Source organism: Oncorhynchus nerka, linkage group LG2 (genome assembly GCF_034236695.1).
Source record: "Oncorhynchus nerka isolate Pitt River linkage group LG2, Oner_Uvic_2.0, whole genome shotgun sequence".
NCBI lineage: Eukaryota > Metazoa > Chordata > Actinopteri > Salmoniformes > Salmonidae > Oncorhynchus > Oncorhynchus nerka.
In genome coordinates this window covers 62,725,771-62,752,582 of record NC_088397.1, presented here as the reverse complement: position 1 = coordinate 62,752,582, position 26,812 = coordinate 62,725,771, and the positions used below count along the sequence as shown (strand labels likewise).

Sequence of the window (26,812 nt, the reverse complement as noted above, 5' to 3'; positions counted from 1 at the left end):
ATGCTTAGTCGAGTGATCATAAGGGTCCAGTGAGTAGTGAGGTTGGTTGGGGTAACGGCGATTCAGACAGCTAGCCGGGACATCGGTAGCAAGCTAGCATAGGATGGAGGTCTGTTTTTAGCCACCTCGTGCGTTTCCGTCGGTATATTAGTGGGGTTCCGTGTGGTAGAGGGGATCATTCCAATTGGCAAAATAGATATAGTTATAGTGACCCAAGAAAAATTGTCCGATAGACCTATTCAGATAGCAGCCGATAAGACAACTAACGATTAGAGGGCCGCAGATGGGCATTCAGGTAACGTCGCGAGGGAGGGGCCAGTTGGATAACTCCCTCGGGCAAATAACGTCGGTAGTCCAGTCATGAAGGCCCGGTGGGGCTCCGCATCGGCAGTAAAACGGGTCCGGACAGGTGATTGTAGCCCAGGAGTGGCTGATGGAACTCTTCAGCTGGCTAGCTCCGGAATAATCGATGTTTGCTCCGGGATCGACGTAAGCCAATAGTCACACAGATAGCAGCTAGCTAGCTGCGAGATCCAGGTGTAAATGTCCAGAGCTTGCGGTTGAAATCCAGGGATATGATGATTGATTTATTCCACCTTTTATTTCTTTCAACACATTTCCAGTGGGTCAGAGGTTTACATACACTCAATTATTACTTGGTAGCATTGCCTTTAAATAGTTTAACTTTGGTCAAACGTTTCGGGTAGCCTTCCACAAGCGTCCCACAAGAAGGTGGGTGAATTTTGGCCCATTCCTCCTGACAGAGCTGGTGTAACCGAGTCAGGTTTGTAGGCCTCCTTGCTTGAGGTCAGGGCTTTGTGATGGCCACTCCAAAACCTTGACTTTGTTGTCCTTAAGCCATTTTGCCACAACTTTGTAAGTATGCTTGGGGTCATTGTCCAGTTGGAAGACCCATTTGCGACCAAGCTTTAACTTCCTGACTGATTTCTTGAGATGTTGCTTCAATACATCCACATAATTTTCCTGCCTCATGGCAGGTCATTATGGCCAAACAGTTTTATTTTTGTTTCATCAGACCATAGGACATTTCTCCAAAAAGTATGATCTATGTCCCTATGTGCAATTGCAAACCGTACTCTGGCATATCTATGGCGGTTTTGGAGCAGTAGCTTCTTCCTTGCTAAGCGGCCTTTCAGATTGTGTCGATATAGGACTTGTTTTAATGTGAATATAGATACGCTTGTACCCGTTTCTTCCAGCACCTTCACAAGGTCCTTTGCTGTTGTTCTGGGATTGATTTGCACTTCTCGCACCAAAGTACGTTCATCTCTAGGAGACAGAACACGTCTTCTTCCTGAGCGGTATGACGGCTGCGTGGTCCCATGCTGTTTATACTTGCGTACTATTGTTTGTGCAGATGAACGTGGTACCTTCAGACGTTTGGAAATTGCTCCCAAGGATGAACCAGACTTGTGGAGGTCTACAATCTATTTTCTGAGGTCTTGGCTGATTTCTTTTGATTTTCCCATGATGTCAAGCAAAGAGGTACTGAGTCTGAAGGTAGGCCTTGAAATACATCCACAGGTACACCTCCAATTGACTCAAATGATGTCAATTAGCCCATCAGAAGCTTCTAAAGCCATGACACCATTTTCTGGAATTTTCCAAGCTGCTTAAAAGGCACAATCAACTTAGTGTATGTAAACTTCTGACCCACTGGAATTGTGATACAGTGAATTATAAGTGAAATAATCTCTGTAAACAATTGTTGGAAAAATTACTTGTGTCATGCACAAAGTAGATGTCCTAACCGACTTGCCAAAACTATAGGTTTGTTAACAAGAAATTTGTGGAGTTGTTGAAAAACAAGTTTTAATGACTGCAACCTAAGTGAATGTAAACTTCCGACTTCAACTGTAGCTAAATTGCTACTATATTAGTGCCAAAATTTGACTGTAGGGTGTCAGCAAATATAATTAAAAGTTTACCCTATTCACCTATGGCAAAGATAATTATCAGACACAGATGGAAGGGAAACATATGTTTCCAGCATGGAACAAAAGAGGGGGAAGGGTCGTTCAAAACTCTGGCGCAGTTGTCATGTCAACACATTCGTCAGTGCTGCTGTGAACCGTATCACAAGAGACATGCCAAAACTATGTATTAAAAATGGACATCATTGATGCAAGTTCAATGTTGTTTGAGTTGCTTTGAGTATCACCAAATATGCTTGAGATGATTTTACTACAACACTGCATCCAAGTTGCTTGACATAGGTGTTTCAAAGAGCTGTCAGTCAAGGCGAGCTCATGAATATGTGCTCGACACCCACTCAACCGGTCTGTTCAAACTTCCTGGTAGTTAGCCATTGAAAAAAAAAAAATCAAACAAAATGGCATATTATGGGTGGTATTTTAGTTACTCAAAAGGCTATTTTACCTGAGAATCAGAATGACTGTTCTTGACCTTTAAAGACAGGTCTGTAAATGCAAAGGAAGGAAATAAGATGTAGGAGACTATAACAGTGTTAAGTACCTCAAAGGACCGCAAAGGTGATCACTCTACAAACTATAGTCACCGTGCCCTTAAGGAAATCACAAATATTATGGACACATTAGAAATAGTGGATATTTGGAGACTAAAAACACCGACCTCGTGAGATATACTTGGAGACTTAATCAAGCTAGTCGTCTTGACTACTTTCTTATCGCTTTCTCTCTTGCATCAAAGGTTTAAAACGTTTTAATAGGAGGCAGAATGCGATCGGATCATCATCTAATTGGCATTAACATAGCTCATAGATTTTCCACGTGGACGGGGATATTGGACATTTTATCAAAGTTTACTGGAGGACAACTTATTTTTAACTAGTACAAAATAATTTATAACTGAATTTTTCCAGTATAATATAGGTTCAGCAATTCACCTTATTGTTTGGGACACCTTTAAATGTACCTTCAGAGGTCATTCAACTCAATATTCATCAATAATCAAAAATAATCAAAAAGCAGTTTCTGGCTAAAGAGACAAGATTAACAAGGGAAATCCATGAACTAATAGTTCAAGTAAACAAAAACAATACTACAGAGATACAAAATAAGTTAGATAAAAAATAAGTTAGAGGAAAAACAAGAACTTGAGGAACTTATTCAATAACGATCTAATGTCATCTATTACAAAAATAAAGCAAACTGGATGGAATATGGAGAAAAATGCACAAAATTCTTCCTGAAAATAATTTGCAGAAACTCGTTACTGAAGACTGAGTCATCTATGATTCTCTGAATTATATTTCAAAAGAGGAAGCCAATTATTTTAGGCAGATGTTCTCTTTTCCGCCTCATCCTCTCCCACTGAAGATTATAGTAAGGAATTCTTTCCAAATAATAAAAAAAAGGGAAATTAACAAATGTACAGAAAGATCTGTGCGAAGGCCAGATTACAGATGAATAACTTTGAGGCTATTAAATCCTTTCAGTCTGGAAAAATCCCAGGGCTTGATGGCATACCGGCAGAGGTATATCAAGCCTTATTTGATATTCCAAAAGCTCTATTGTTAGATTGTTTTAACTACTCCTATAGAAATGGTAGTTTGTCAGGTACTCAGCAGGAAGGTCTGATTTCTCTATTATTAAAACAAGACCCAGATGGCAAATATAAAGACCCGGTCTATCTAAAAAACTGGAGGCCCCTTACACTTCAATGTTGTGATGCAAAAATACTAGCGAAATGCATACCACTCAGAATTAAAATGGTTTTACAAAGTTCTGTTCATCCTGATCAGACAGGTTTTTTACATGGACAATACATTGAAGATAATATTCGACAACTACTAGAATAGAACATCATGAAACATCTAAGAAGCCAGGCCTGGTATTTATAGTGGATTTTGAAAAGCATTTGATAAAGTATGGCTGGATTTTATTTATAATTGCCTGGATTCTCTTATAAAATGGGCAAAAAATAATTTATAGCAACCCCAGGTGTAAATGAGTAAATAACAGCTACTAAGTCCGCAAGCTTACGTAAGTGTACAATATTACGTATTGTTAGATCTTTAAAAAAATATTTTAAAAAAATACAACTTAAAAAAAATACAACTTTCACATTACCCTGCAGTTTACCTATAAAATGGGCTGATGCTGAAGTAGACATACTTGGTATTCATATAAAAAATATATATAAATAAGCTCTCCACAATGATTTTCAATAGAAAACATGTAAAAATACACATGGTCCTGCAACCATGGAGAGGTAAATACCTGTCTATTTATGGGAAAAAAATTCCCTGATTAACTCCTTAGTCATATCTCAGTTTACTCACTTACTTATGGCGCTGCCTACTCCTGATGATTCGTTTTTCAAATTATATGAGCAAAAAATATTTAGCTTTATCTGGGACGCTAAACCAGACAAAATAAAACGTACCTATCTATATAATGAATATGAGTTGGGTGGGTTGAGATTATTAAATATAAAAGCACTAAAGCTTTCTCTAAAAGCTTAATTTATTCAAAAGGTTTACTTGAACCCTAAATGGTTCAAGTGGATTACTAATAAAAGCTCATCGATTGTGTAAAAATTGCCTTTGTGCATATTGCCATGTCTCATTTTCAATTAATTGAAAATTATACTTTTTTCAAAGTATCTCTCTTTTTCAAACAAGCATTGCAGGGCTGGCTACAATTTCAATTTCATCCCCCTGAAAAGATAGAACAAATATTACAACAAATATTATGGCTACTCAAATGTGCTGGTTGATAGAATACCTGTATTTATGGGAAAGATGTTTGAAAAGGGTATTTTGTTCTTAAATGATATTGTAAATTGGAATGGTAGAGTTATGTCCTTCATGGAGTTATCAGAATTGTACAGGAAGGTCTGCTCAATCCAAGAGTACTACCAATTGATTACAGCAGTACCCCAACAATGGAGGAAGCAGGCGGAGGTAGGGAACTGGTCTGTCTGCCCAATATAAAGGATCAAAACTGGCGGAGGAATAAAAACAGCATAAATAGGAAAGTATACCAGTTTCATTTGAGGACCAGGATGTTGACAACTGTGCCATACAGATGACAAAATAGTTGGGAAGACATTTTTTTATGTACCGATTCCACGGTACAGGGTGTATGAGATGATATATAAAACACCACAAGATTCGTGCATTTCAGCTAAAAATATATAGAATTCCTGCGACCAACAAAATGTTGAATAATTGGGGCATAAAATCATCGAAGCTCTGCAGATTTTGTTGTGAGGATACAGAATCAATAGACCATTTATTTTGGTATTGCCCTCAGGTAGCCTGTTTCTGGTCTCAGGTTCAGGAATGGCTGAAAATGCATAGCATTGATCTAAAATTGACCCTAGAAATAGTACTGTTAGGAGGTCTGGAGAGACCGGGTCAGTCAATTACTAATATACTAATACTCTTAGTAAATGTATTTATCTTCAACTCGCAATCTGTGGATTCTATTAGATAGATTGAAATTGTACGTTAAACATCACAGCATAGTTGAAAGATATGTGTTGCGTAGAAACCCGAAGTGGGTGGCCAGCAGAGATAGATGGGATGGGCTGAGGGAAGCTGAGGGTTGGGATGTGGAATTGTAGTGGGAGTGGAGTTGCTGTGCGAGAGATAGAATGATGGTCAAAGATAAAAAAATTTAAAAAGAAAAGTCTAAATAAAACATAATAAAAATGATGTTTGAATGACACTGAGGGGCAGTGTTTTTACAACTAATGCTGGTTTGCCTGAGGCGGATGCCTTGCAGGTGTTTGTACACATGCATATACACACACTCTCATTCAAACAAACGCATACAAGAACACACACATACATGTGTCATGACATTTCCCTCTTTGGGTACAGCAAGCACTGTACCCCTCTCCCTGCCTCTCTCTGCTCCTTCAACCAGGAGGTCGTAAATTCCTCGAAGAGATTATCTCCTCATGGACACAGTATAAGAGACAGAGTGAATTTTCATAGAGAACAAAGGAATTTCTTCCACCTCACAGAACTTGAGATCCGAACAAATTTCATATTACCATAACGCTGTTTATATAATAGCCTCAGATATGAGGTTTACATCTAATTGTTGTATAAGATGAATGAGTGAGTATGATACTGTTTGTAAAATTGTGTTATGTGATTTTGGACTGTTTAATGAAGGAAACTCCAATTCCCTTTTGAGTTGAACTAAATCAGAGGACCGCCCATGAGCCCAGTTAGGGTCAGGCATCCTGGGACAGCCCCTTTTCTGCAATTCCGAATAAAACCCAACTTTGAGAAATTCTCAGTAGACCATGTTTCTCTCAATCACGGGAGGACAAAGGTTGCAGGCCATTGCTGAATCTTTTAACCATACCACGTGGTTCAACTCTTAGACTATCGATACCGACAGAATAAGAACAAGTCTTTGATATTAATTACTAGTCTGCCACTAGGAATTCGGTATCATTGAACGCGAAGAACGACAACCACCGAAACATCCATTCTACATGAATGAATGTCACTCTGAACTATCCACTATAACCACGACCGAGAGAGAGAGACAGACAATTCTACAAAAGAAACAAACTTTTCAACAGCGATCACACGACACACTCAGCGTAAATATATATATATATATATATTGCAATTGTTCCCGAATGAGTGAGCGTTCATGTGTAAAGGATTAGCATTTCAATTGTTATAATTATTAACTCTGTAGTGACTTCTTAGTCGACCCCCACTTCCCTTTTGTCTAACAAACCGCCATACCGGTTTAGCCCACTAGGGCACATTTCCCTATCATTTCTTGTAACCATATTTACTTTGTTTGTTTGTGTGTGCACTTCTGTGATTGTTTAGTTAGTTTATAAATAAATGATTTAAGACAATTGATGTATGGATGAGTCATAGTGAAGACTGGGTTCGTGCAGATAACCAACAATTTACGACGTTTGGAATGAGACTAACATGAGTTAAAGTAAATCATTCATTAATTCGAAGACTAATTGACCAGATATAAAATATCTGAATGGTTATATTGGGAAATTATAACTTAATCTGAATATTTTCCTTGGTGCCCCGACTTCCTAGTTAATTACAGTTACATAATTCATGAGTTTAATCGCATAATACTAATTACAGAGAATCTTTGATAAAAACTATAAGTCTTCAGTTTAATGATAGTAAACACACGACACATGTAATAGTGCCAGACATGCACACAAACATATACAGTTGGCAATGCTGTTCTGATTTTAGTTGTCCTTGATGTCCTATGTTTAAAATGGTTTTTTTTAATACTATTTTTTTGCATTGTTGTTTGCTGCTTTCGTGTGTCTTTATTTTTTCTCTTTAGTTCATTCTCTTGGTTGTTGGTGTATTGGGGGTTCTTGGGGGTGGGGAAATAATTGTATTTTTATTTTTCTTCTTTGGGGGAACTGTGGGAGGGTCTCAAATGGTTGAGGGACAGCTATTGGGGAACTGTGGGGGTGGGGGGGGGGATCTTGGAGGGTTCGGGTTCACGTTTTTTGGCCTGGTGGGAGATCTGTCAACGTGCCTTTGAGCAGGGCATTGACCCTGGATGCTTCGGTGTGTCGCTCTGAATGGGAGTTTGTTGGATGACTGGTATGATGGAATTGTTGAGCGGCTTTACTGCAAGTATATTGTATGTTTCGGATATTCAATAAAACATTTTTTTGAAATAAAATAAAGAAGGAAATAGAGGGATGGGGAGGAGAGAAGGAGAGGAGGGGTGCAAGAAATTAGGGTGACAAGAACTCTCCCATATGATGGCACCATATGCTCCACAACAATGACATTGTTACTGCTGAAGAATGGACTCGTCTTGGAGATTTTGTTGCCATTGTGGGGTCCATGTAAAGTCTACATTTAAACACACTTGGCCGAACTGTTTTTCTATGTGTCTGGAAAGGAGAGGAGGAATATGGGTGGAGGAAAGAGAGAAGGGGAGAGGGAGGAAGTGGTGTGTTACAGTGGACAAAGGAGATAGGTGAGTCATCACCATGGTGTTCTAAGAGCACTGTTGTGAGTTTACAGCAGCTGTTGTTCCTGCTGGAGGACATGGCTGAGACATTCCCAGTGTGTGTGTGTGTGTGTGTGTGTGTGTGTGTAGCCGAGACATTCTCCAGTCTATAATAGCCACTGAGACCACGGCTCCCTGTAACCCTAAACCTGGAACTGAACCCAGCCACAGCCCTTAGCCTACCAGTCTGTGTGTGTGTGTGATGGGTGTTTAGAGGAGGCTACACACTCCTCCATAAAGAGAGACTGACAAGGACAGTGGTCTGAGAGTGTGTGTCTGTGTGTCTTTGGACAATGGCTTACCATCCTGGCAGTGCTCTCTCTCTCTCGCTCCCGCTCTCTTCCGCCTGGCCGATGACTCCGCAGCAGCTGCTGGGCATCATGGATGGCCTGGGTGACCACATCCCCCTCTCCCAGAAATCCTGCAGAGAGAGAGAAGGAGGAGAGAGAGGGAAGAAAAGTGAGGAACAAATCGTCATCAGATGTTCAGATGTGCAGGGCACCGACAAAGTGTTGCAAATGTCAAGACAACAGAGTACACTTATTGTTTCAGAGAGAGAGTGTGGGTGGTGACAGACTCGCTGAGAGAGCATAAGTCCTAAAATCAAAGGGGGAACAAGCTCACACACACACACACACACACACACAGAGTGTTGACATGCCTGAAGGTAAAGAATATCATGAGTGGAAGGAGGTATGTAGTAGAGGTCGACCGATTAATCGGAATGGCCGATTCAAGTTTTCATAACAATCGGTAATCAACCTTTTTGGACGCCGATTGTGGCCGATTACATTGCACTCCACGAGGAGACTGCGTAGCAGGCTGACTACCTGTTATGTGAGTGCAGCAAGAAGTCAAGGTAAGTTGCTAGCTAGCATTAAACTTATCTTATAAAAACAATCAATCTTAACATAATCACTAGTTAACTACACATGGTTGATGATATTACTAGTTTATCTAGCTTGTCCTGGGTTGCATATAATCGCTGCGGTGCCTGTTAATTTTTCATCGAATCACAGCCTACTTCGACAAACAGTTGATGATTTAACAAGCGCATTTGGGAGAAAAAAAAGCACTGTTGTTGCACCAAAGTGTACCTAACCATAAACATCAATGCCTTTCTTTAAAATCAATACACAAGTATACATTTTTAAACCTGCGTATTTAGTTAATATTGCCTGCTAACATGAATTTCTTTTAACTAGGGAAATTGTGTCATTTCTCTTGCGTTCCGTGCAAGCAGTCAGGTTATATGCAGCAGTTTGGGCAGCCTGGCTTGTTGTGAACTGTGTGAAGACAATTTCTTCCTAACAAAGAACATAATTAATTTGCCAGAATTGTACATAATTATGACATAACATTGAAGGTTGTGCAATGTAACAGCAATATTTAGACTTATGGAAATATGGAACGGTTCCGTATTTCACTGAAAGAATAAACTTTTTTCCCACAAAATGATAGTTTCCGGATTTGACCATATTAATGACCTAAGGCTCGTATTTCGGTGTGTTATTATGTTATAATTAAGTCTATTATTTGATATTTGATAGAGCAGTCTGACTGAGCGGTGGTAGGCAGCAGCAGGCTCGTAAGCATTCATTCAAACAGCACTTTCCTGCATTTGCCAGCAGCTCTTCGCTGTGCTTCAAGCATTACATTTACATTTAAGTCAAGGCATTGAGCTGTTTATGACTTCAAGCCTATCAACTCCCGAGATTAGGCTAGTGTAACCGATGTGAAATGGCTAGCTAGTTAGCAGGTTGTGCGCTAACAGCGTTTCAACCGGTGACGTCACTCGCTCTGAGACCTTGAAGTAGTTGTTCCCCTTGCTCTGCAAGGGCTGCGGCTTTTGTGGAGTGATGGGTAACGATGCTTCGAGGGTGGCTGTTGTCGATGTGTCCCTGGTTCGGGCCCAGGTAGGGGCGAGGACAGGGAAGGAAGCTATACTGTTACACTGGCAATACTATAGTGCCTATAAGAACATCCAATAGTCAAAAGATATATGAAATATAAATGGTTTAGACAGAAATAGTCCTATAATTTCTATAATAACTACAACCTAAAACTTCTCACCTGGGAATATTGAAGTCTCATGTTAAAAGGAACCACCAGCTTTCATATGTTCTCATGTTCTGAGCAAGGAACTTAAACGTTAGCTGTTTTACATGGCACATATTGCACTTTTACTTTCTTCTACAACACTTTGTTTTTGCATTATTTAAACCAAATTTAACAGGTTTCATTATTTATTTGAGGCTAAATTGATTTTATTGATGTATTATATTAAGTTCAAATAAAAGTGTTAATTCAGTATTGTTGTAATTGTAATTATTACAAATAAATCGTCCAATTAATTAGTATCAACTTTTTTTGGTCCTCCAATAATCGTTATCTATGTTGAAAAATCGTTATCGGTCGACCTCTAGTATGCAGGTGTTGTGTGTGTATAGCATTAATGTGTGTGTGCAGACAGACCCAGGTTAAGTGCAGGTCGTGAGGGGCTGTCTCTATGGTTGTCTCTGGGTCTGTATCCCCCCTGCAGTGTCAACGTGCCCAGCTCAAAGGCCTGCGGGCTGGGGATGTTCCCAATGTCCATCCCCTTGGGCTTGGAGGTCAAGTTCAGAGGCTGGCTGGCTTCCTAAGGGGAAAAGATACAAAAGACTAGACCATCAGGGGTGTGTCAGCACAACACAGAAACACAATACACTACACTGCTTATATTTATACACTGAGTAAATATTTTAAAAACACACAACGTACAGTTCTCATCCATGTCAATATAATAAACACACACATCGAGGTATGAGGTGCGTGTGTATGTGTTAGGGTTATGCATGACAGATATGTCATCTCACACCTCTGTAGTGTTTCTTTAATCTAATATTTCTGTTGCCTGTTCTTTCTCTTTGTCCTGATTATTTTGTTTAGTTATTTATGTGATGCCCTTTTCCACTTGAGAACCAACTGTGCAGAAAGAGCATGCATTGTGCACACAATTGTGAATGGGGTGTAGTGTACCAGAAACATCCATTGTTAATTTGGAGTGCATTGTTTTGACAGTGTTTTCAAAGAGATCTAGCCTGTATCTGTAGTCCTAAGAGAGCTAGATTCTTAAGCATAAATCATAGTCCACGGAAGCTGAGGCGTATTAGTTCGGCCACAGGGCCAAACGTGCACCTCCCCACAACTTCCAACCAGCCCGTCTCCCGGTACGAGTCCTCTATTCATTTGAATGTGATGACAGTTGGAGAAATTGCTTGAGCTGAGTTGAGAATTCGAAAAGTATGAAAGCCAACGGTCCAATATTCTAGAACACTGCTGTGTGTACACGTACACGTTTTGGATTACAGTATGATGAACCCTTTAGGCTCATACATAGTTCAGGGTTCAGCCACTAACATGACATTTGCACAAAAATACAAGTAAATCCATGCTAAAATAAGGCTTGCACCTGTGCAATATTTGCAGCTGTTATTTTCAGGAAGGGAATAAAATACAGAAAAGAAAGACATGGAACTGTCTTTATAGAAACATAATTTGCTTTCCTTTTATATTTTATTCCCTCGGCAAACGAACAGGTGCAAAGCTTGAATCTGGACATAGGTGTTACTGTAAAGTATAGTGTATAGTATTTAGTATAGTGTATAGTATAGCCAGTTCCACTGCATTTTGTCATTGTTCCCCTCTAATCAGGGACTGATTTAGACCTGGGACACCAGGTGTACGCAATTCATTATCAGGTACTTTGTAGGGTAAGAGTCAAATAACCCTGGTATAGTGTATAGTAAATTATAAACTGGGTGGTTCGAGCCCTGAATGCTGATTGGCTGTGGTATATCACGCCGTATACCACAGGTATGACAAAACATTTATTTTTACTGCTAATTACATTGGTAACCTTTTTATAATAGCAATAAGGCACCTCGGGGGTTTATGGTATATGGCTAATATACCACGGCTAAGGGCTGTATCCAGGCACTCTGCGTTGCGTCGTGCTTAATAACAGTCCTTAGCCGTGGTATATTGGCCATGTGCCTTATTGCTTGAGTATAGTGTAGTATATAGTATAGTGCAGTGGTTCTCAATCCTGGTCCTGGGGACCCAAAGGGGTGCACACTTGTTTTGCCCTAGCACTACACACTTGTTTTGCCCTAGCACTACACACTTGTTTTGCCCTAGCACTACACACTTGAGTCAAATCATCAAAGCCTGATGATGAGTTGATGATTTGAATCAGGTGGGTAGTATTTGTATTTATTATGGATCCCCATTAGCTGCTGCCTTCTTCCTGGGGTCCAGTGAAATGAAGGCCGTTATACATTTTTTTAAACATTACAATACATTCACAACACATTACGTTTGTGCCCTCAGGCCCCTACTCTACTATCACATATCTACAACACAAAATCCATGTGTACGTGTGTGTATAGTGCGTATGTTATCGTGTGTTTGTATGCATGGGTCTGTGCCTATGTTTGTGTTGCTTCACAGTCCCTGCAGTTCCATAAGGTGTATTTTTATCTGTTTCTTAAATCTAATGTTGTCATGGTTCTCTGTAGTACTGTGCTCCTTCCATAGTCTGTTCTGGACTTGGGTTCTGTGAAGAGTCCTCTGGTGGCATGTCTTTTGTGGTATGCATGGGTGTCCGAGCTGTGCACCATTAGTTCAAACAGACAGCTCGGTGCATTCAACATGGCAATACCTCTCACAAATACAAGTAGTGATAAAGTGGAGAAGAGATTGACTTCGAGCCAGAAGAGATTGACATGCATATTAGTAATGTTAGCTCTCTGTGTACATCCAAGGGTCAGCTGTTCTGAGCAAATTGCAATTGTCTTAAGTCCCTCTTTGTGGCACCTAACCACACGATTGAACAGTAGTCCAGGTGCGACAAAACAAGGGCTTGTAGGACCTGCCTTGTTGATAGCACTGTTAAGAATTCAGAGCAGCACCTTATTATGGACAAACTTCTCCCCATCCTAGCTACTGTTGTATCAATATGTTTTGACCATGACAGTTTACAATCAAGGGTTACGCAAAGCAGTTTAGTCTCCTCAACTTGCACAATTTCCACATTATTGATTACAAGATTTAGGTGAGGTTTAGTGAACGATTTGACCCAAATTCAATGCTTTTAGTTTTTGAACTTATTCCTTGCCACCCATTCTGAAACTAACTGCAGCTCTTTGTTAAGTGTTGCAGTCATTTCGGTCGCTGTAGCAGCTGACGTGTATAGTGTTGAGTCATCCGCATACATAGACACACTGGCTTTACTCTAAGCCAATGTGTCAAAGCCGTTAGTAAAGATTGAAAAAAGTAAGGGGCCGAGACAGCTGCCCTGGAGAATTCCTGATTCTACCTGGATTTTGCTGGAGAGGCTTCCATTAAATAACACACTCTGTGTTCTGTTAGACAGGTAACTCTTTATACACAATATAGCAGGGGGTGTAAAGTCATAATACATAAGTTTTTCCAGCAAGACTATGATCGATAATGTCAAGTCGCACTGAAGTTTAACAAAAAAGCCCCACCAATCTATAGATCATAACTTTCTCTCAGGCAATCAGTAATTTGTGTAGGTGCTGTGCTTGATGAATTCCTATAAGCGTGCTAAATGTCTTCTCAAATTGTAGTGCTAGGGCACTATACCATATAGTGCCCTATATACCACAAGGTGCCTTATTGCTATTATGAACTGGTTACCAACTTAATTAGAACAGTAACTATAAATGTTTTGTCATACCCGTGAAAACCACGGCTGTCAGCCAATCAGCATTCAGGGCTTGACCTAGCGGTTAGAGCGTTGGACTAGTAACCGGAAGGTTGCAAGTTCAAACCCCCGAGCTGACAAGGTACAAATCTGTCGTTCTGCCCCTGAACAGGCAGTTAACCCATTGTTCCTAGGCCGTCATTGAAAATAAGAATTTGTTCTTAACTGACTTGCCTGGTTAAATAAAGGTCAAATAAAAAAATATAAAAAAATATTAGAAGTAATGTGTTTTCGTGGGACCCAAGTTTAGGAAAATATGCAACTAAACATAAATAAATCGGTACATTTCATTGCCCTTATGCCTAAAACAAATGATATATAGACAAAAACTAAATATCCATATAAATATCTACTCATGTTTATTTCCCCCCATTAAAAACACTCTTACATATCTGTCTAGGTTGGAACTGTTGCTTTTAAAATACAATAAATAATTCATTCTGAACTGGAATAAACTGATTGATCACATCACACAGATGAATAACAGAACACACACACAGGCTTTTTGAGAGTGCAACCCTAAGTAACAGTACAGATGAAAAATGATCAGGCCTACTGTACATCTTACTGTAGACATTATTGTAGAAAGAAAGTCTAGGTTGGAACTGTTGCTGTTAAAATACAATAAATCTTTTATATTCTGAACTAGAATAAACTGATTGATAACATCACACAGATGTAGACCAGAAAACACACACACACAGTCCTAATGAGAGCATGTCTATTCTGGAATTTTGACAGTGCAACACTGAGGTCATGCTCAGCATTGAAACTGTTTCTGTACTTGTTTTATAAAGTATGTCAGAGTTGAGAACCCTGACTAACATAGGTATGTGGTGCCAAACTAGATCTGAACATCTACTGCTTTCTCAGTCAGGCTGGAGACCACTTCCTGCCGAAGATTAGCAACCCAGAACTGTGTGAGTGTGTTTGCCTCGAAAATAATCTTGCTTCAAACAGTTTATTCCAGTTAAGAATAACAATTATTATTGTATTAACAGAAACAGTTCCAACCCAGACTAATTCTTTTCAACAATAGTTTCAACAGTAAGATGTACAGTAGGCCTGATAATTTTTCATCTTCATCAATAGCTAGCTTACTTTGGCGAATGTTAGCTATTAGCTGTGTACAAGACCAGGGGATTGTTTGAAAGAGAAACTCACATCTACTACTATGAGAGTTAGTTACTGTAGTACTCCCTTATTTATGAGTATCATCACCGGTTATAAAATGCCAACAATATAAGTTTGTTTGAAAGAGACAGAAACTCATCGCTGTATATGCGTTTCATGATAATTGAGCTCAGTCAGAACTTGTGGCTAGCATTTCATGACAGCGGTAAATGATGGCGAGTGGGAATAACAAGTCAGTGGCTTGAACGACAGCGCTGCGTCGTGCGTGTTGCGGAGTAATCTTCAAGAAAACTGCAGAAATAAGATCCGGTAAACCTCGAAGCACACGGGCATATCCCTCTCACACTCGCAAAGCCGAACTGAACAGAGACCGCTGTTAAGCAGAGAGCACACTGAACAGAGAGCGCAGGTGTACTTGGCCAAATCAATTCCAGTAATTAATGAAATAATTAACCATTTATGCTGACACGTCGCGACCCACCATTAACAGGTCCGCGACCCAAAGACCCATACTTTAAGAAAGGCTGGTGTACAGTATAGTATACAACGTAATGTAATGTGTACAGAATAGTGTAATGTGTACAGTATACAGTTTAGTGTAATGTGTACAGTGTTGTGTAATATGCACAGTATAGTATACAGTGTAGTGTAATGTATACAGTGTAGTATAATGTGTACAGTATAGTGATAATAATATTTAACAGATGCTTTTATCCAAAGTGACTTACAGTCATGTATGCATTCATTTTACATATGAGTGGTCCCGGGAATCGAACCCACTACCCTGGCGTTACAAGCGCCATGCTCTACCAACTGAGTTACAAAGGACCAGTATGTAATATAGTATAATAAGGGTATACTATAGTATAGGTATATGTCCTGTATAATATGGATGAAAATCACTACCTGTCGGAAGGTACCACTGGGCCTTTTCATAGGGGCGGAGTGAAGGTTCTGCAGTAGATGTATGGGATAGTCCACTGTTAAAGAAAACAGGGGGAGATGAAAGCTTCACAATCACTTTCAGAAGGGAACAAAATCAATAACATCCAAACATCATTTAGAAAACATTATCTGTACTACCATCATGCTGACTGCACAACACATTGAAGGGCAAGAACAGGGAAAAGGGGGTTTGACTGAGAAGGTTACTGACCACAATACCGTATGAAATGGACGTCTGGTCGTTGCTCAAACAATTTACACAGTACATAGCAACAAGACAAACAAAACAGAGGGGCCAATTTATTTATTTTTAAATGGGGGGGCGATTGACATTTACAATACATTAAAAGTCCACAGCGATCACTGAATGTCAGCTCGTTACTTATTTCATTTCATAGTGTATGAGAGGGTTGAGTGTTTACGATGAAGAAACTGAGTAATCTAAACAAAGTCACATCCCACCAACGGGCCCCAACCAACTCTCCTTTTTGGAAAGCATTGCATTGGGGATGTGGGCTGTGGAATTCTAGGTAAAAATACATATCTGCTTCAGTCTAGCCTGGGGGACTGCATTCGGTCTTCAACGAGGTCCGGCGGACCACACTGAAAATTGGTTATATTTCCTCAATGTTAAAATTTGCACACAAAAATAAATAATTTCTGATACTCCCTAGCTTATCAGTCAAGGTACTATATTAATGTAGGTCCATTATAATTTCTACACAGTTTCAAATAGGTTTTTAGACATTTTAAAGCATATTGAGTTAGTCCCCTCCCAAAAAGTAAGTAAATAAACACACACACACACTCCAAAATAAAAAAGAGTGCTTAACACTGGGATTGAAGAAGCGATCCTTGGAGCCGTAACTCACGGTTTAAGGTATCTAGGCTTGCCAGGGTGCATTGGGAAAGAGGAAGGGCTTAAATGATAATAGGCACTCACGTTGCCCCTAGTGGACTGTATTGACATTGCATGAATGCCCAATGTGTCTCCTGATGTTCTGAGGGCCTGGACAAACATCTAATACTGCAGTGGATCTGGTGTGACCTGGCTGGATGTTTCGTATGTAATATATGCATTGATGAAAGTACCTTACACACACAACACACACCACACAAACACACACACACACACACACGTGGTTAGAGCATTGGACTAGTAACCGAAAGGTTGCAAGTTCAAATCCCCGAGCTGACAAGGTACAAAATCTGTCGTTCTGCCCCTGAACAAGGCAGTTAACCCACTGTTCCTAGGCCGTCATTGAAAATAAGAATTTGTTCTTAACTGACTTGCCTAGTAAAATAAAAGGTAAAATAAAATAAAAAAACACACACATACATACATACATACATACATACATACATACATACATACACAGTGCCTTACACATTTTGTTATGTTACAAAGTGGTATTAAAATGGATTGAATTGTCGTTTTTTGTCAACAATCTACACAAAATACTCTAATGTCCAAGTGGAAGAAAAATTATATAATTTTTATAAGAATGAATGAAAAACCTAAAACTAATATCTTAATTTGATACGTATTCACCCCAGAGTAATTACATTTTAAAAACACCTTCGGCAGCGTTTACAGCTTTGAGTCTTTGTGGGTTGTGCAATATTTAATACAAGGAGGCTCCCGAGTAGCGCAGCGATCTAAGGCACTGCATCTCAGTGCTAGAGGCATCACTGCACACCCTGGTTGGATCCTGGGCTCTATCACAACCGGCCGTGACCGGGAGTCCCATAGGGTGGTGCACAATTGGCCCAGCGTCGTACGGGTTAGGGGAGGGTTTAGCCGGGGTAGGCCATCATTGTAAATAAGAATTTGTTCTTAACTGACTTGCCAAGTTAAATAAAAAATAAAACATATGTTTTTTTTTATTTATTCTTAAATTGGTTGTTGATCATTGCTAAACAGATATTTAAGTCTTGCAAAAGATTTTCAGGCAGATTTAAGTCAAAACTGTAACTAGGCCATTTAGGAACATTCAATGTTGTCTTGCTAATCAACTCTAATGTAGATCTGTGTTTTAGGTTATTGTCCTGCTGAAAGGTGAATTTGTCTCCCAGTGTCTGTTGGAAAGCAGACTGGACCAGGTTTTCCATTAGGACTTTGCCTGTGCTTAGCTCCATTTAGTTTATTTTTATCCTGAAAAACTCCCCAGTCCTTGCTGATGACAAGCATATCCATAACATGATGCAGACACCACCGTGCTTGAAAATATGAAGAGTGGTACTCAGTCATGTTTTTTCTTCTTCAGTATAACCTTAGTGCCTTGTTGCAAACAGGATGCATGTTTTCTGTACAGGCTATCTTTTTGCACTCTGTCAATTAGGTTAGTATTGTGGAGTAACTACAATGTTGTTGATCTATCCTCAGTTTTCTCCAATCACTTCCATTAAACTCTAACATCTAAAGTGTAATTAATAACTTCACCATGCTCAAAGAAATATTCAGTGGTCTGCTTCTTTTTTTACAAACCTGGTCAAGAACTACAGGAAACGTATGATCTCTGTAATTGCAAACCAAGGTTTCTGTACCAAATATTAAGTTCTTCTTTTCTGATGTATCAAATACTTATGTCATGCAATAAAATGCTAATTAATTACTTAAAAATCATACAATGTGATTTTCTGGATTTTTGTTTTAGATTCCGTCTCTCACTGTTGAAGTGTACCTACGATAAAAATGACAGACCTCTACATGCTTTGTAAGTAGGAAAACCTGCAAAATCGGCAGTACTTGTTCTCCCCACTGTATGTGTATATATATATATATATATATATATATAAAATTGTTTTACATAAACCACCCACGGGCCGGATTAGACCCCCCTGGTTTGTAGGGGATTGTCTAAATGAGGTTTGGTACGGGATGTGACTCACCTGGCTTGCAGGGGATTGGCTGCAGAGGCATGGTCATCTGTGTGTCGGAGGTGACAGGTAGTTGCTGGTTGTTGGGGTGGAAGGCTGGGATCATCACGTAGGGCATGTTCACCTGCTATGACCAGGTCAGACAGAGGGCACAAGGTCAGTCACACCCAGAGTTAACCCAAAGTTACTTCAAAATGATGTTATAAAAATAGCATAAAGGACTCACCTGGATCTGCTGCTGAAGCAGGTTGATTTTGTGCTGTTGCTGGATCAGCTGCTGCTGCTGTTTGGCGATCTGAAATAAACCACACACATTTGTTGTCTTCCTGTGCTCAGATGTTACATGCTTTAACCAATGGTTGGGATCCACGTCAGACTGTCACCGACTGACAGATTACTATAACATATGATTAGTTACAAAATACCTATCGAGGCGTTTTAAGATATGGCATGAATCAGCAATGTCTGGGTGGAGGAACATGCCCATTAAAAACATATAGTCTAGCCCAGGTACACTCAGGGTAAGACCAGGTAAACCCAGGTTAGGGGTCAGTGGCCTCCCAAGTGGCATAGTGGTCTAAGGCACTGCACCTCAGTGCAAGAGGCGTCACTATAGTCTCTGGTTCGAATCCAGGCTGTATCACATCCGGCCGTGATTGGGAGTCCCATAGGGCTGCGCACAATTGGCCCAGCGTCGTCAGGGTTTGGCCGGGGTAGGCCATCATTGTAACAAAAAAAAATCTTAACTGACTTGCCTAGTTAAATGAAGGTTAAATAAAAACTAAAAGTGTGTGTATTAGGGGTCAAAGGTCAGGATCACCTGTTCCTGCTGCTGTCTGGCCAGCTCCATCTGCTGCTGTTGTTTCTCCAACAGCAGGGTGGCCATGTTCCTCTGCTCAGAGTGGGCTCCCAGCAGCTGCTCCCTCAGAACACTCAGCTGGTTGATCATCAACAACAACTGCAGCTCCTTCTCTGCCAAAGACTCTGGAGTGCCTGAAAGAGCAAGAGCGCAATATCATTTTTATTTGTTAAATTGGCAGCTAAGCACTAATCATGTCACTAGCATACAAATTAAGACCCTAGATTTTATTGGAAAGGAGCATCAAGCTAATCACGTGCACTTTCACCATCCTGTAGCCTAAACTGCGCATGCTTTCCAAATCGAATTGGAAGGACCACACAATATAACAAACACATTGTCTGTCCACATTTATAAAATTGTACTGCCACTTTCTGTTTCCATCACACTTGTCGTGATTTTTTTATATGGCGTGACTTTACACTCATGAAAACTGTGTTTAGAGAGAGATGAGTGCAAACAGGATTACACATAGAGACCATTCGATATAGAGACAGGCAGGCAGAGACTGACAGACAGGTAAGACAGAGGACTGATGGGCCAGTCAGGGGTGAGCGGTATAGATGACGGGTCAGGGATTAGCAGTAAAGGGGTCAGGGGTGAGCGGTATAGATGACGGGTCAGGGATTAGCAGTAAAGGGGTCAGGGGTGAGCGGTATAGATGACGGGTCAGGGATTAGCAGTAAAGGGGTCAGGGGTGAGCGGTATAGATGACGGGTCAGGGATTAGCAGTAAAGGGGTCAGGGGTGAGCGGTATAGATGACGGGTCAGGGATTAGCAGTAAAGGGGTCAGGGGTGAGCGGTATAGATGACGGGTCAGGGATTAGCAGTAAAGGGGTCAGGGGTGAGCGGTATGGATGACGGGTCAGGGATTAGCAGTAAAGGGGTCAGGGGTGAGCGGTATAGATGACGGGTCAGGGATTAGCAGTAAAGGGGTCAGGGGTAAAAGGATGAGAGGTAAAGATGACGGGTCAGGGCTTAGGGGTAAAGGGGTGAGAGCTCACCTTTCAAGTGATTGCCTCCCAGGAAGCTTTTGTCCAGAAGTTTCTCCCTCCAGTCGACACTCAGCAGCTTCTCTATGGTGGGCATGACTGCCAACAGGACATGGATGAGTTTTTACTTTGTTGTTCAGTCGCCATATTATATGACCAGACAGAGTTAAAATGGTGTGTGTGCATGTGTCTGGGGTGCGTGCATGTTGAGTGAGTGAATGAGTGAGTGAGTGAGTGAGTTCACACATGCGTTTGAATCAATATTTCTAAACAAATCTCAAGGTCTGCTACTTTAAGGATTTCAATAGGAAAGTACATTGTGTAAACTCTCTCAAATAAGAAAAACAGACATTTGAAATTCAATGTAATCCTGTAGCCAATGATTAGGAGCACAAACTTGAGCATACTGAGAGCTAAGGTAAACTCATCTAGCCTCCTCAGTCTTAATGTGATCCACTGAAAATCCTTCACATTTACCTCTATCAATGTTCAGGAGAGATCTCCAAAGAGCAATGTAATGATTAGAAACATATTACACTGGGGAGCTGACGAGGTGTACCATACCTTCACTGACAGTGGGCTGCTTGTGTCCCTCTGGTCGGTGGTCGGACCCCCTGTTGCCCCCCTTCATCCCCACAGGACTCTGAAACTGTTCCTTACCCAGAGAGCCCTCCTACCAAGGACAGGGAAAAACAGGGTTAAGGAGAAAACTTACCAGAACAATTGTCAGTCTGTACAGAAGGGGGCTGTTCAATCGCCATTTGTTCACTTGCTGTCGGAGCAGTGTATTATAGAGACTACCCACCGGTGAGCGACTGATGGCCATCATTTTTGCCCATTTCTATATGCAGAACTGGTTTGAACTTGTTTTGCAAATTACGGCAAGCAATCTGTTTAGAGGTGCTAAGTACTCTCATCCGGCAGACGCTCAACAATCCTACTGTCTGGCTGTGCGTTTAGAAAGCTAACAAACTGTAGCAAGCCAGCCTTTGATAAGCATACTACAGCCAGATCTGTGTAAGTGTCTACAGTCGTGGCCAAAGGTTTTGAGAATGACACAAATATTAATTTCCAAAGTTTGCTGCTTCAGTGTCTTTAGATATTTTTGTCAGATATTACTATGGAATACTGAAGTATAATTACAAGCATTTCATAAGTGTCAACGGCTTTTATTGACAATTACATGAAGTTGATGCAAAGAGTCAATATTTGCAGTGTTGCCCCTTCTTTTTCAAGACCTCTGAAATCCGCCCTGGCATGCTGTCAATTAACTTCTGGACCACATCCTGACTGATGGCAGCCCATTCTTGCATAATCAATGCTTGGAGTTTGTCAGAATTTGTGAGTTGTTTGTTTGTCCACCCGCCTCTTGAGGATTGACCACAAGTTCTCAATGGGAATAAGTTCTGGGGAGTTTCCTGGCCATGGACCCAAAATATCAATGTTTTGTTCCCCGAGCCACTTTACCCCAGTCCTCAGCAGTCCAATCCCTGTACCTTTGGTAGAATATCAGTCTGTCCCTGATGTTTTCCCTGAAGAGAAGTGGCTTCTTTGCTGCCCTTCTTGACACCAGGCCATCCTCCAAAAGTCTTCACCTCACCGTGAGTGCAGATGCACTGTGAGTGCAGAAGCTCTGTAATGGTGGTGCCCCAATCCCGCAGCTGAATCAACTTTAGGAGACGGTCCTGGCGCTTGCTGGACTTTCTTGGGTGCCCTGAAGCCTTCTTCACAACAATTGAACCGCTCTCCTTGAAGTTCTTGATGATCCGATAAATGGTTGATTAAGGTGCAATCTTACTGGCAGCAATATCCTTGCCTGTGAAGCCCTTTTTGTGCAAGCAATGATGACAGCACGTGTTTCCTTGCAGGTAACCATGGTTGACAGAGAAAGAACAATGACTCCAAGCACCACCCTCCTTTTGAAGCTTCCAGTCTGTTACTCGAATTCAATCAGCATGACAGAGTGATCTCCAGCCTTGTCCTTGTCAAGACTCACACCTGTGTTAACAAGAGAATCACTCATATGATGTCAGCTGGTCCTTTTGTGGCGGGGCTGAAATGCAGTGGACATGTTTTTGGGGGATTCAGTTCATTTGCATGGCAAAGAGGGACTTTGCAATTAATTGCAATTCATCTGATCACTCTTCATAACATTCTGGAGTATATGCAAATTGCCATCATACAAACTGAGGCAGCAGACTTTGTGAAAATTAATATTTGTGTCATTCTCAAAACTTTTGGCCACAACTGTATAGGTGGGGACTAACAGGGTGAACAGCACAACTAGATAAACAAAATAATAGATTAAAATACAGAAATGGGAGGAGTTTCTCTCTTACTGAGGGTGAGCGGGAGAGGGGAGGAGTCAGCTGTCTAGACTCCGGTCTCGCCATTGGCTGATGTCCTGACCAATCACAGGCAGGAGAGGAGCGCGGCTCCGCTTTGGCTCCTCCCCCTTCTCCTCCAGACTCCTCCTCCTCCTGCTTCACACCAATGCCCACCATGCTGACATCACCGTTGGCATGGAGATGCAACGCTGGGGGACTGGGCTCAACCATTCTGGTGGGAAAAGGGAAAAGAGTGAATGATAGTACAGGTGAATAGGTAGTCCATTACTGCATTAACTTTACTGCACATCTGGAGCTGACCACACACACACACACACACACAGACAGTGTGATCACCTTTATCTGTCTGTAATAGCTGTAATGAGACCATAAGCCTTTCCAGGTGTGACTATCTCTGAACTTTAGGTGTGGATGTGTATATGGCCACTGCTTTGCATAGGGAACAGAGGACATACTGTGAATAAACACAACTGTACCTTTAGCTTGAAATCCTAGCTTCTAGTCTGGGAGACATTGTAGGTGTCAGGGAAAGTTAATCATGACAAGGTAAAGACTGCACATCACACATACACACCCACAAGCATAAAGAGAGAGAGAAACAAAAGACAGAAAGAGAGAGATGAGTGTAGTCAGGTGGAGAGAGCAGCTAGAGAGAGAGAGGTTGAACCTTAATGAACTCTAAAATTCTCAGACTTCAGCTGTGTTTTTTCCCCTCCTCCGCTGCAGGAGGAAAGAAAGCACGCCAGACAGGAGAACAAAACAAACAGGAGAACAAAACAAACAGAACACACAGGGCGAAAAGTGCACATATACAGTGGGGCAAAAAACTATTTATACAGCCACCAATTGTGCAAGTTCTCCCACTTAAAAAGATGAGGCCTGTAATTTCCATCATAGGGACACTTCAATTATGACAGACAAAATGAGAAAGAAAATCCAGAAAATCACATTGTAGGATTTTTTATGAATGTATTTGCAAATGATGGTGGAAAATAAGTATTTGGTCATTAACAAAAGTTTCTCAAAACGTTATTATATACCCTTTGTTGGCAATGACAGAGGTCAAACGTTGCTGGTGAAAACAAGGTTCACACACACTGTTACTGGTATTTTGGCCCATTCCTCCATGCAGATCTCCTCTAGAGCAGGGATGTTTTGGGGCTGTTGCTGGGCAACACGGACTTTCAACTCCCTCCAAAGATTTTCTATGGGGTTGAGATTTGGAGACTGGCTAGGCCACTCCAGGACCTTGAAATGCTTCTTACGAAGTCACTCCTTCGTTGCCCGGGCGGTGTGTTTGGGATCATTGTCATGCTGAAAGACCCAGCCACGTTTCATCTTCAATGCCCTTGCTGATGGTAGGCTTTGTTACTTTGGTCCCAGCTCTCTGCAGGTCATTCACTAGGTCCCCCCGTGTGGTTCTGGGATTTTTGCTCACCGTTCTTGTGATCATTTGACCCCACGGGGTGAGATCTTGCGAGGAGCCCCAGATCGAGGGAGATTATCAGTGGTCTTGTATGTCTTCCATTTCCTAATAATTGCTCCCACAGTTGATTTCTTCAAACCAAGCTGCTTACCTATTGCAGATTCAGTCTTCCCAGCCTGGTGCAGGTCTACAATTTTGTTTCTGGTGTCCTTTGACAGCTCTTTGGTCTTGGCCATAGTGGAGTTTGGAGTGTGACTGTTTAGGTTGTGGACAGGTGTCTTTTATACTGATAACAAGTTCAAACAGGTGCCATTAATACAGGTAACGAGTGGATTTTATTTTACAGGTCTGTGAGAGCCAGAAATCTTGCTTGTTTGTAGGTGACCAAATACTTATTTTCCACCATAATTTGCAAATAAATTCATTAAAAATCCTACAATGTGATTTTCTGGATTTTTTTTCTCGTTTTGTCTGTCATAGTTGAAGTGTCCCTATGATGGAAATTACAGGCCTCTCATATTTTTAAGTGGGAGAACTTGCACAATTGGTGGCTGACTAAATACTTTTTGCCCCACTGTATACAGTACCAGTCAAAAATTTAATTCAAGGGTTTTTCTTTATTTGTACTATTTTCTAAATTGTATAATAATAGTGAATAAATCCAAACTATCAACTAACACATTGGGAATCACATAGTAACCAAAAAAAGTGTTAAATAAATCCAAATATATTTTAGATTCTTCAAAGTAGCCACACTTTGCCTTGATGACAGCTTTGCAGTCTTGGCACTCTCTCTTTGCTTATTTGAGCTGTTCTTGCCATAACATGGACCTGGTATTTTACCAAATAGCGCTATCTTCTGTATACCAACCCAAACTTGTCACAATACCACTGATTGGCTCAAAAACATGAAGGAAAGTAGTAACCAAAAAAAAGTGTTAAACAAAATATATTTAATATTTGAGATTCTTCAAAGTAGCCATCCTTTGCCTTGACAGCTTTGCACACACTTGGCATTCTCTCGACCAGCTTCATGAGGAATGCTTTTCCAACAGTCTTGAAGGAGTTCCCACATATGCTGAGCACTTTTTCCTTCACTCTGCGGTCCAACTCATCCCAAACCATCTCAGTTGTGTTGAGGTCAGGTGATTATGGAGGCCAGGTCATCTGATGCAGAACCATCACTCTCCTTCTTGTTCAAATAGACCTTACACAGCCTGGAGGTGTGTTTTGGGTCATTGTCCTGTTGAAAAACAAATGATAGTGGGACTAAGCGTAAACCAGATTGGATGGCGTATTACTGCAGAATGCTGTGGTAGCCATGCTGGTTAAGTGTGCCTTGAACTCTAAATAAATCAGACAGTGTCACCAGCAACGCACCCTCACACCATCACACATGCTCCTCTATGCTTCATGGTGGGAACCACATATTAATCTACTCTGCGTCTCACAAAGACACAGCAGTTGGATCAATCTCAAATATGGACTCATCAGACCAAAGGACAGATTTACACTGTCCATTGCTCGTGTTTCTTGGTCAATGCAAGTCTCTTTTTATGATTGGTGTAGTGGTGTCTTTGCAGCAATTCGACCATTAAGGCCTGATTCACGCAGTCTCCTCTGAACAGTTGATATTGAGATGTGTCTGTCACTTGAACTCTGTGAAGCATTCATCTGGACTGCAATTTCTGAGGCTGGTAAATCTAATGAATTTATCCTCTGCAGCAGAAGTAACTCTGGGTCTTCCTTTCCTGTGGCAGTCCTCACGAGAGCCAGTTTCATCATAGTGCTGATGGACTCTCGCTTTGCTTTGCTTAATATGGACTTGGTCTTTTACCAAATAGGGCTATCTTCTGTATACCACCCCTACCTTGTCACAGCACAACTGATTGGCTTAAACGCATTAAGGAAAGAAATTCCACAAATACATTTTTAACAAGGCACACCTGTTAATTGAAATGATTTCCAGGTGACTACCTCATGAAGCTGGTTGAGAGAATGCCAAGAGTTGGCAAAGCTGTCATCAAGGCAAAGGGTGGCTACTTTGAAGAATCTCAAATCTAAAATAGATTTAGATTTGTTTAACACTCTTTAACACTTGGTTACTGCATGCTTTCATATGTGTTATTTCATATTGTTGATGTCTTCACTATTATTCTACAATGTAGAAAATAGTCAAAATAAAGAAAAATCATTGAATGTGTAGGTGTCCCCAAAATTGACTGGTACTGTATATACAGTTGAAGTTGGAAGTTCACACACACACACACACACACACACCGTAGCCAAATATATTTAAAAGTTTTTCTAAATTCCTGACATTTAATCCAAATAAAGATTCCCTGTCTGAGGTCAGTTAGGATCACCACTATTTTAATAATATGAAATGTCAGAATATTAGTAGAGAGAATTCTTTATTTCAGCTTTTATTTCTTTCATTACATTCCCAGTGGGTCAGAAG

General features: G+C 40.8%; 1 protein-coding gene across 2 annotated transcripts in view; it reads right to left on the bottom strand.

Annotated features, from left to right (window-relative positions):
- LOC115139244 (transcription factor SOX-13-like) overlaps positions 1-26,812 on the bottom strand; it is a 66,550-nt gene that overhangs the window by 10,335 nt on the left and 29,403 nt on the right. Inside the window, exons 3-11 of one of the 2 annotated variants that reach the window (XM_029676423.2) lie at positions 22,917-23,136; positions 21,142-21,250; positions 20,590-20,676; positions 19,547-19,719; positions 18,953-19,021; positions 18,739-18,853; positions 15,808-15,881; positions 10,473-10,635; positions 8,300-8,418 (exon numbers count right to left, since the gene is read on the bottom strand). In XM_029676423.2, the coding sequence (XP_029532283.2) occupies positions 8,300-8,418; positions 10,473-10,635; positions 15,808-15,881; positions 18,739-18,853; positions 18,953-19,021; positions 19,547-19,719; positions 20,590-20,676; positions 21,142-21,250; positions 22,917-23,135 (1,128 nt within the window). In that variant the 5' untranslated portion in view covers position 23,136. The remainder of the gene's footprint in view (positions 1-8,299; positions 8,419-10,472; positions 10,636-15,807; positions 15,882-18,738; positions 18,854-18,952; positions 19,022-19,546; positions 19,720-20,589; positions 20,677-21,141; positions 21,251-22,916; positions 23,137-26,812) is intronic. The other variant, XM_029676440.2, reaches the window with a different exon arrangement.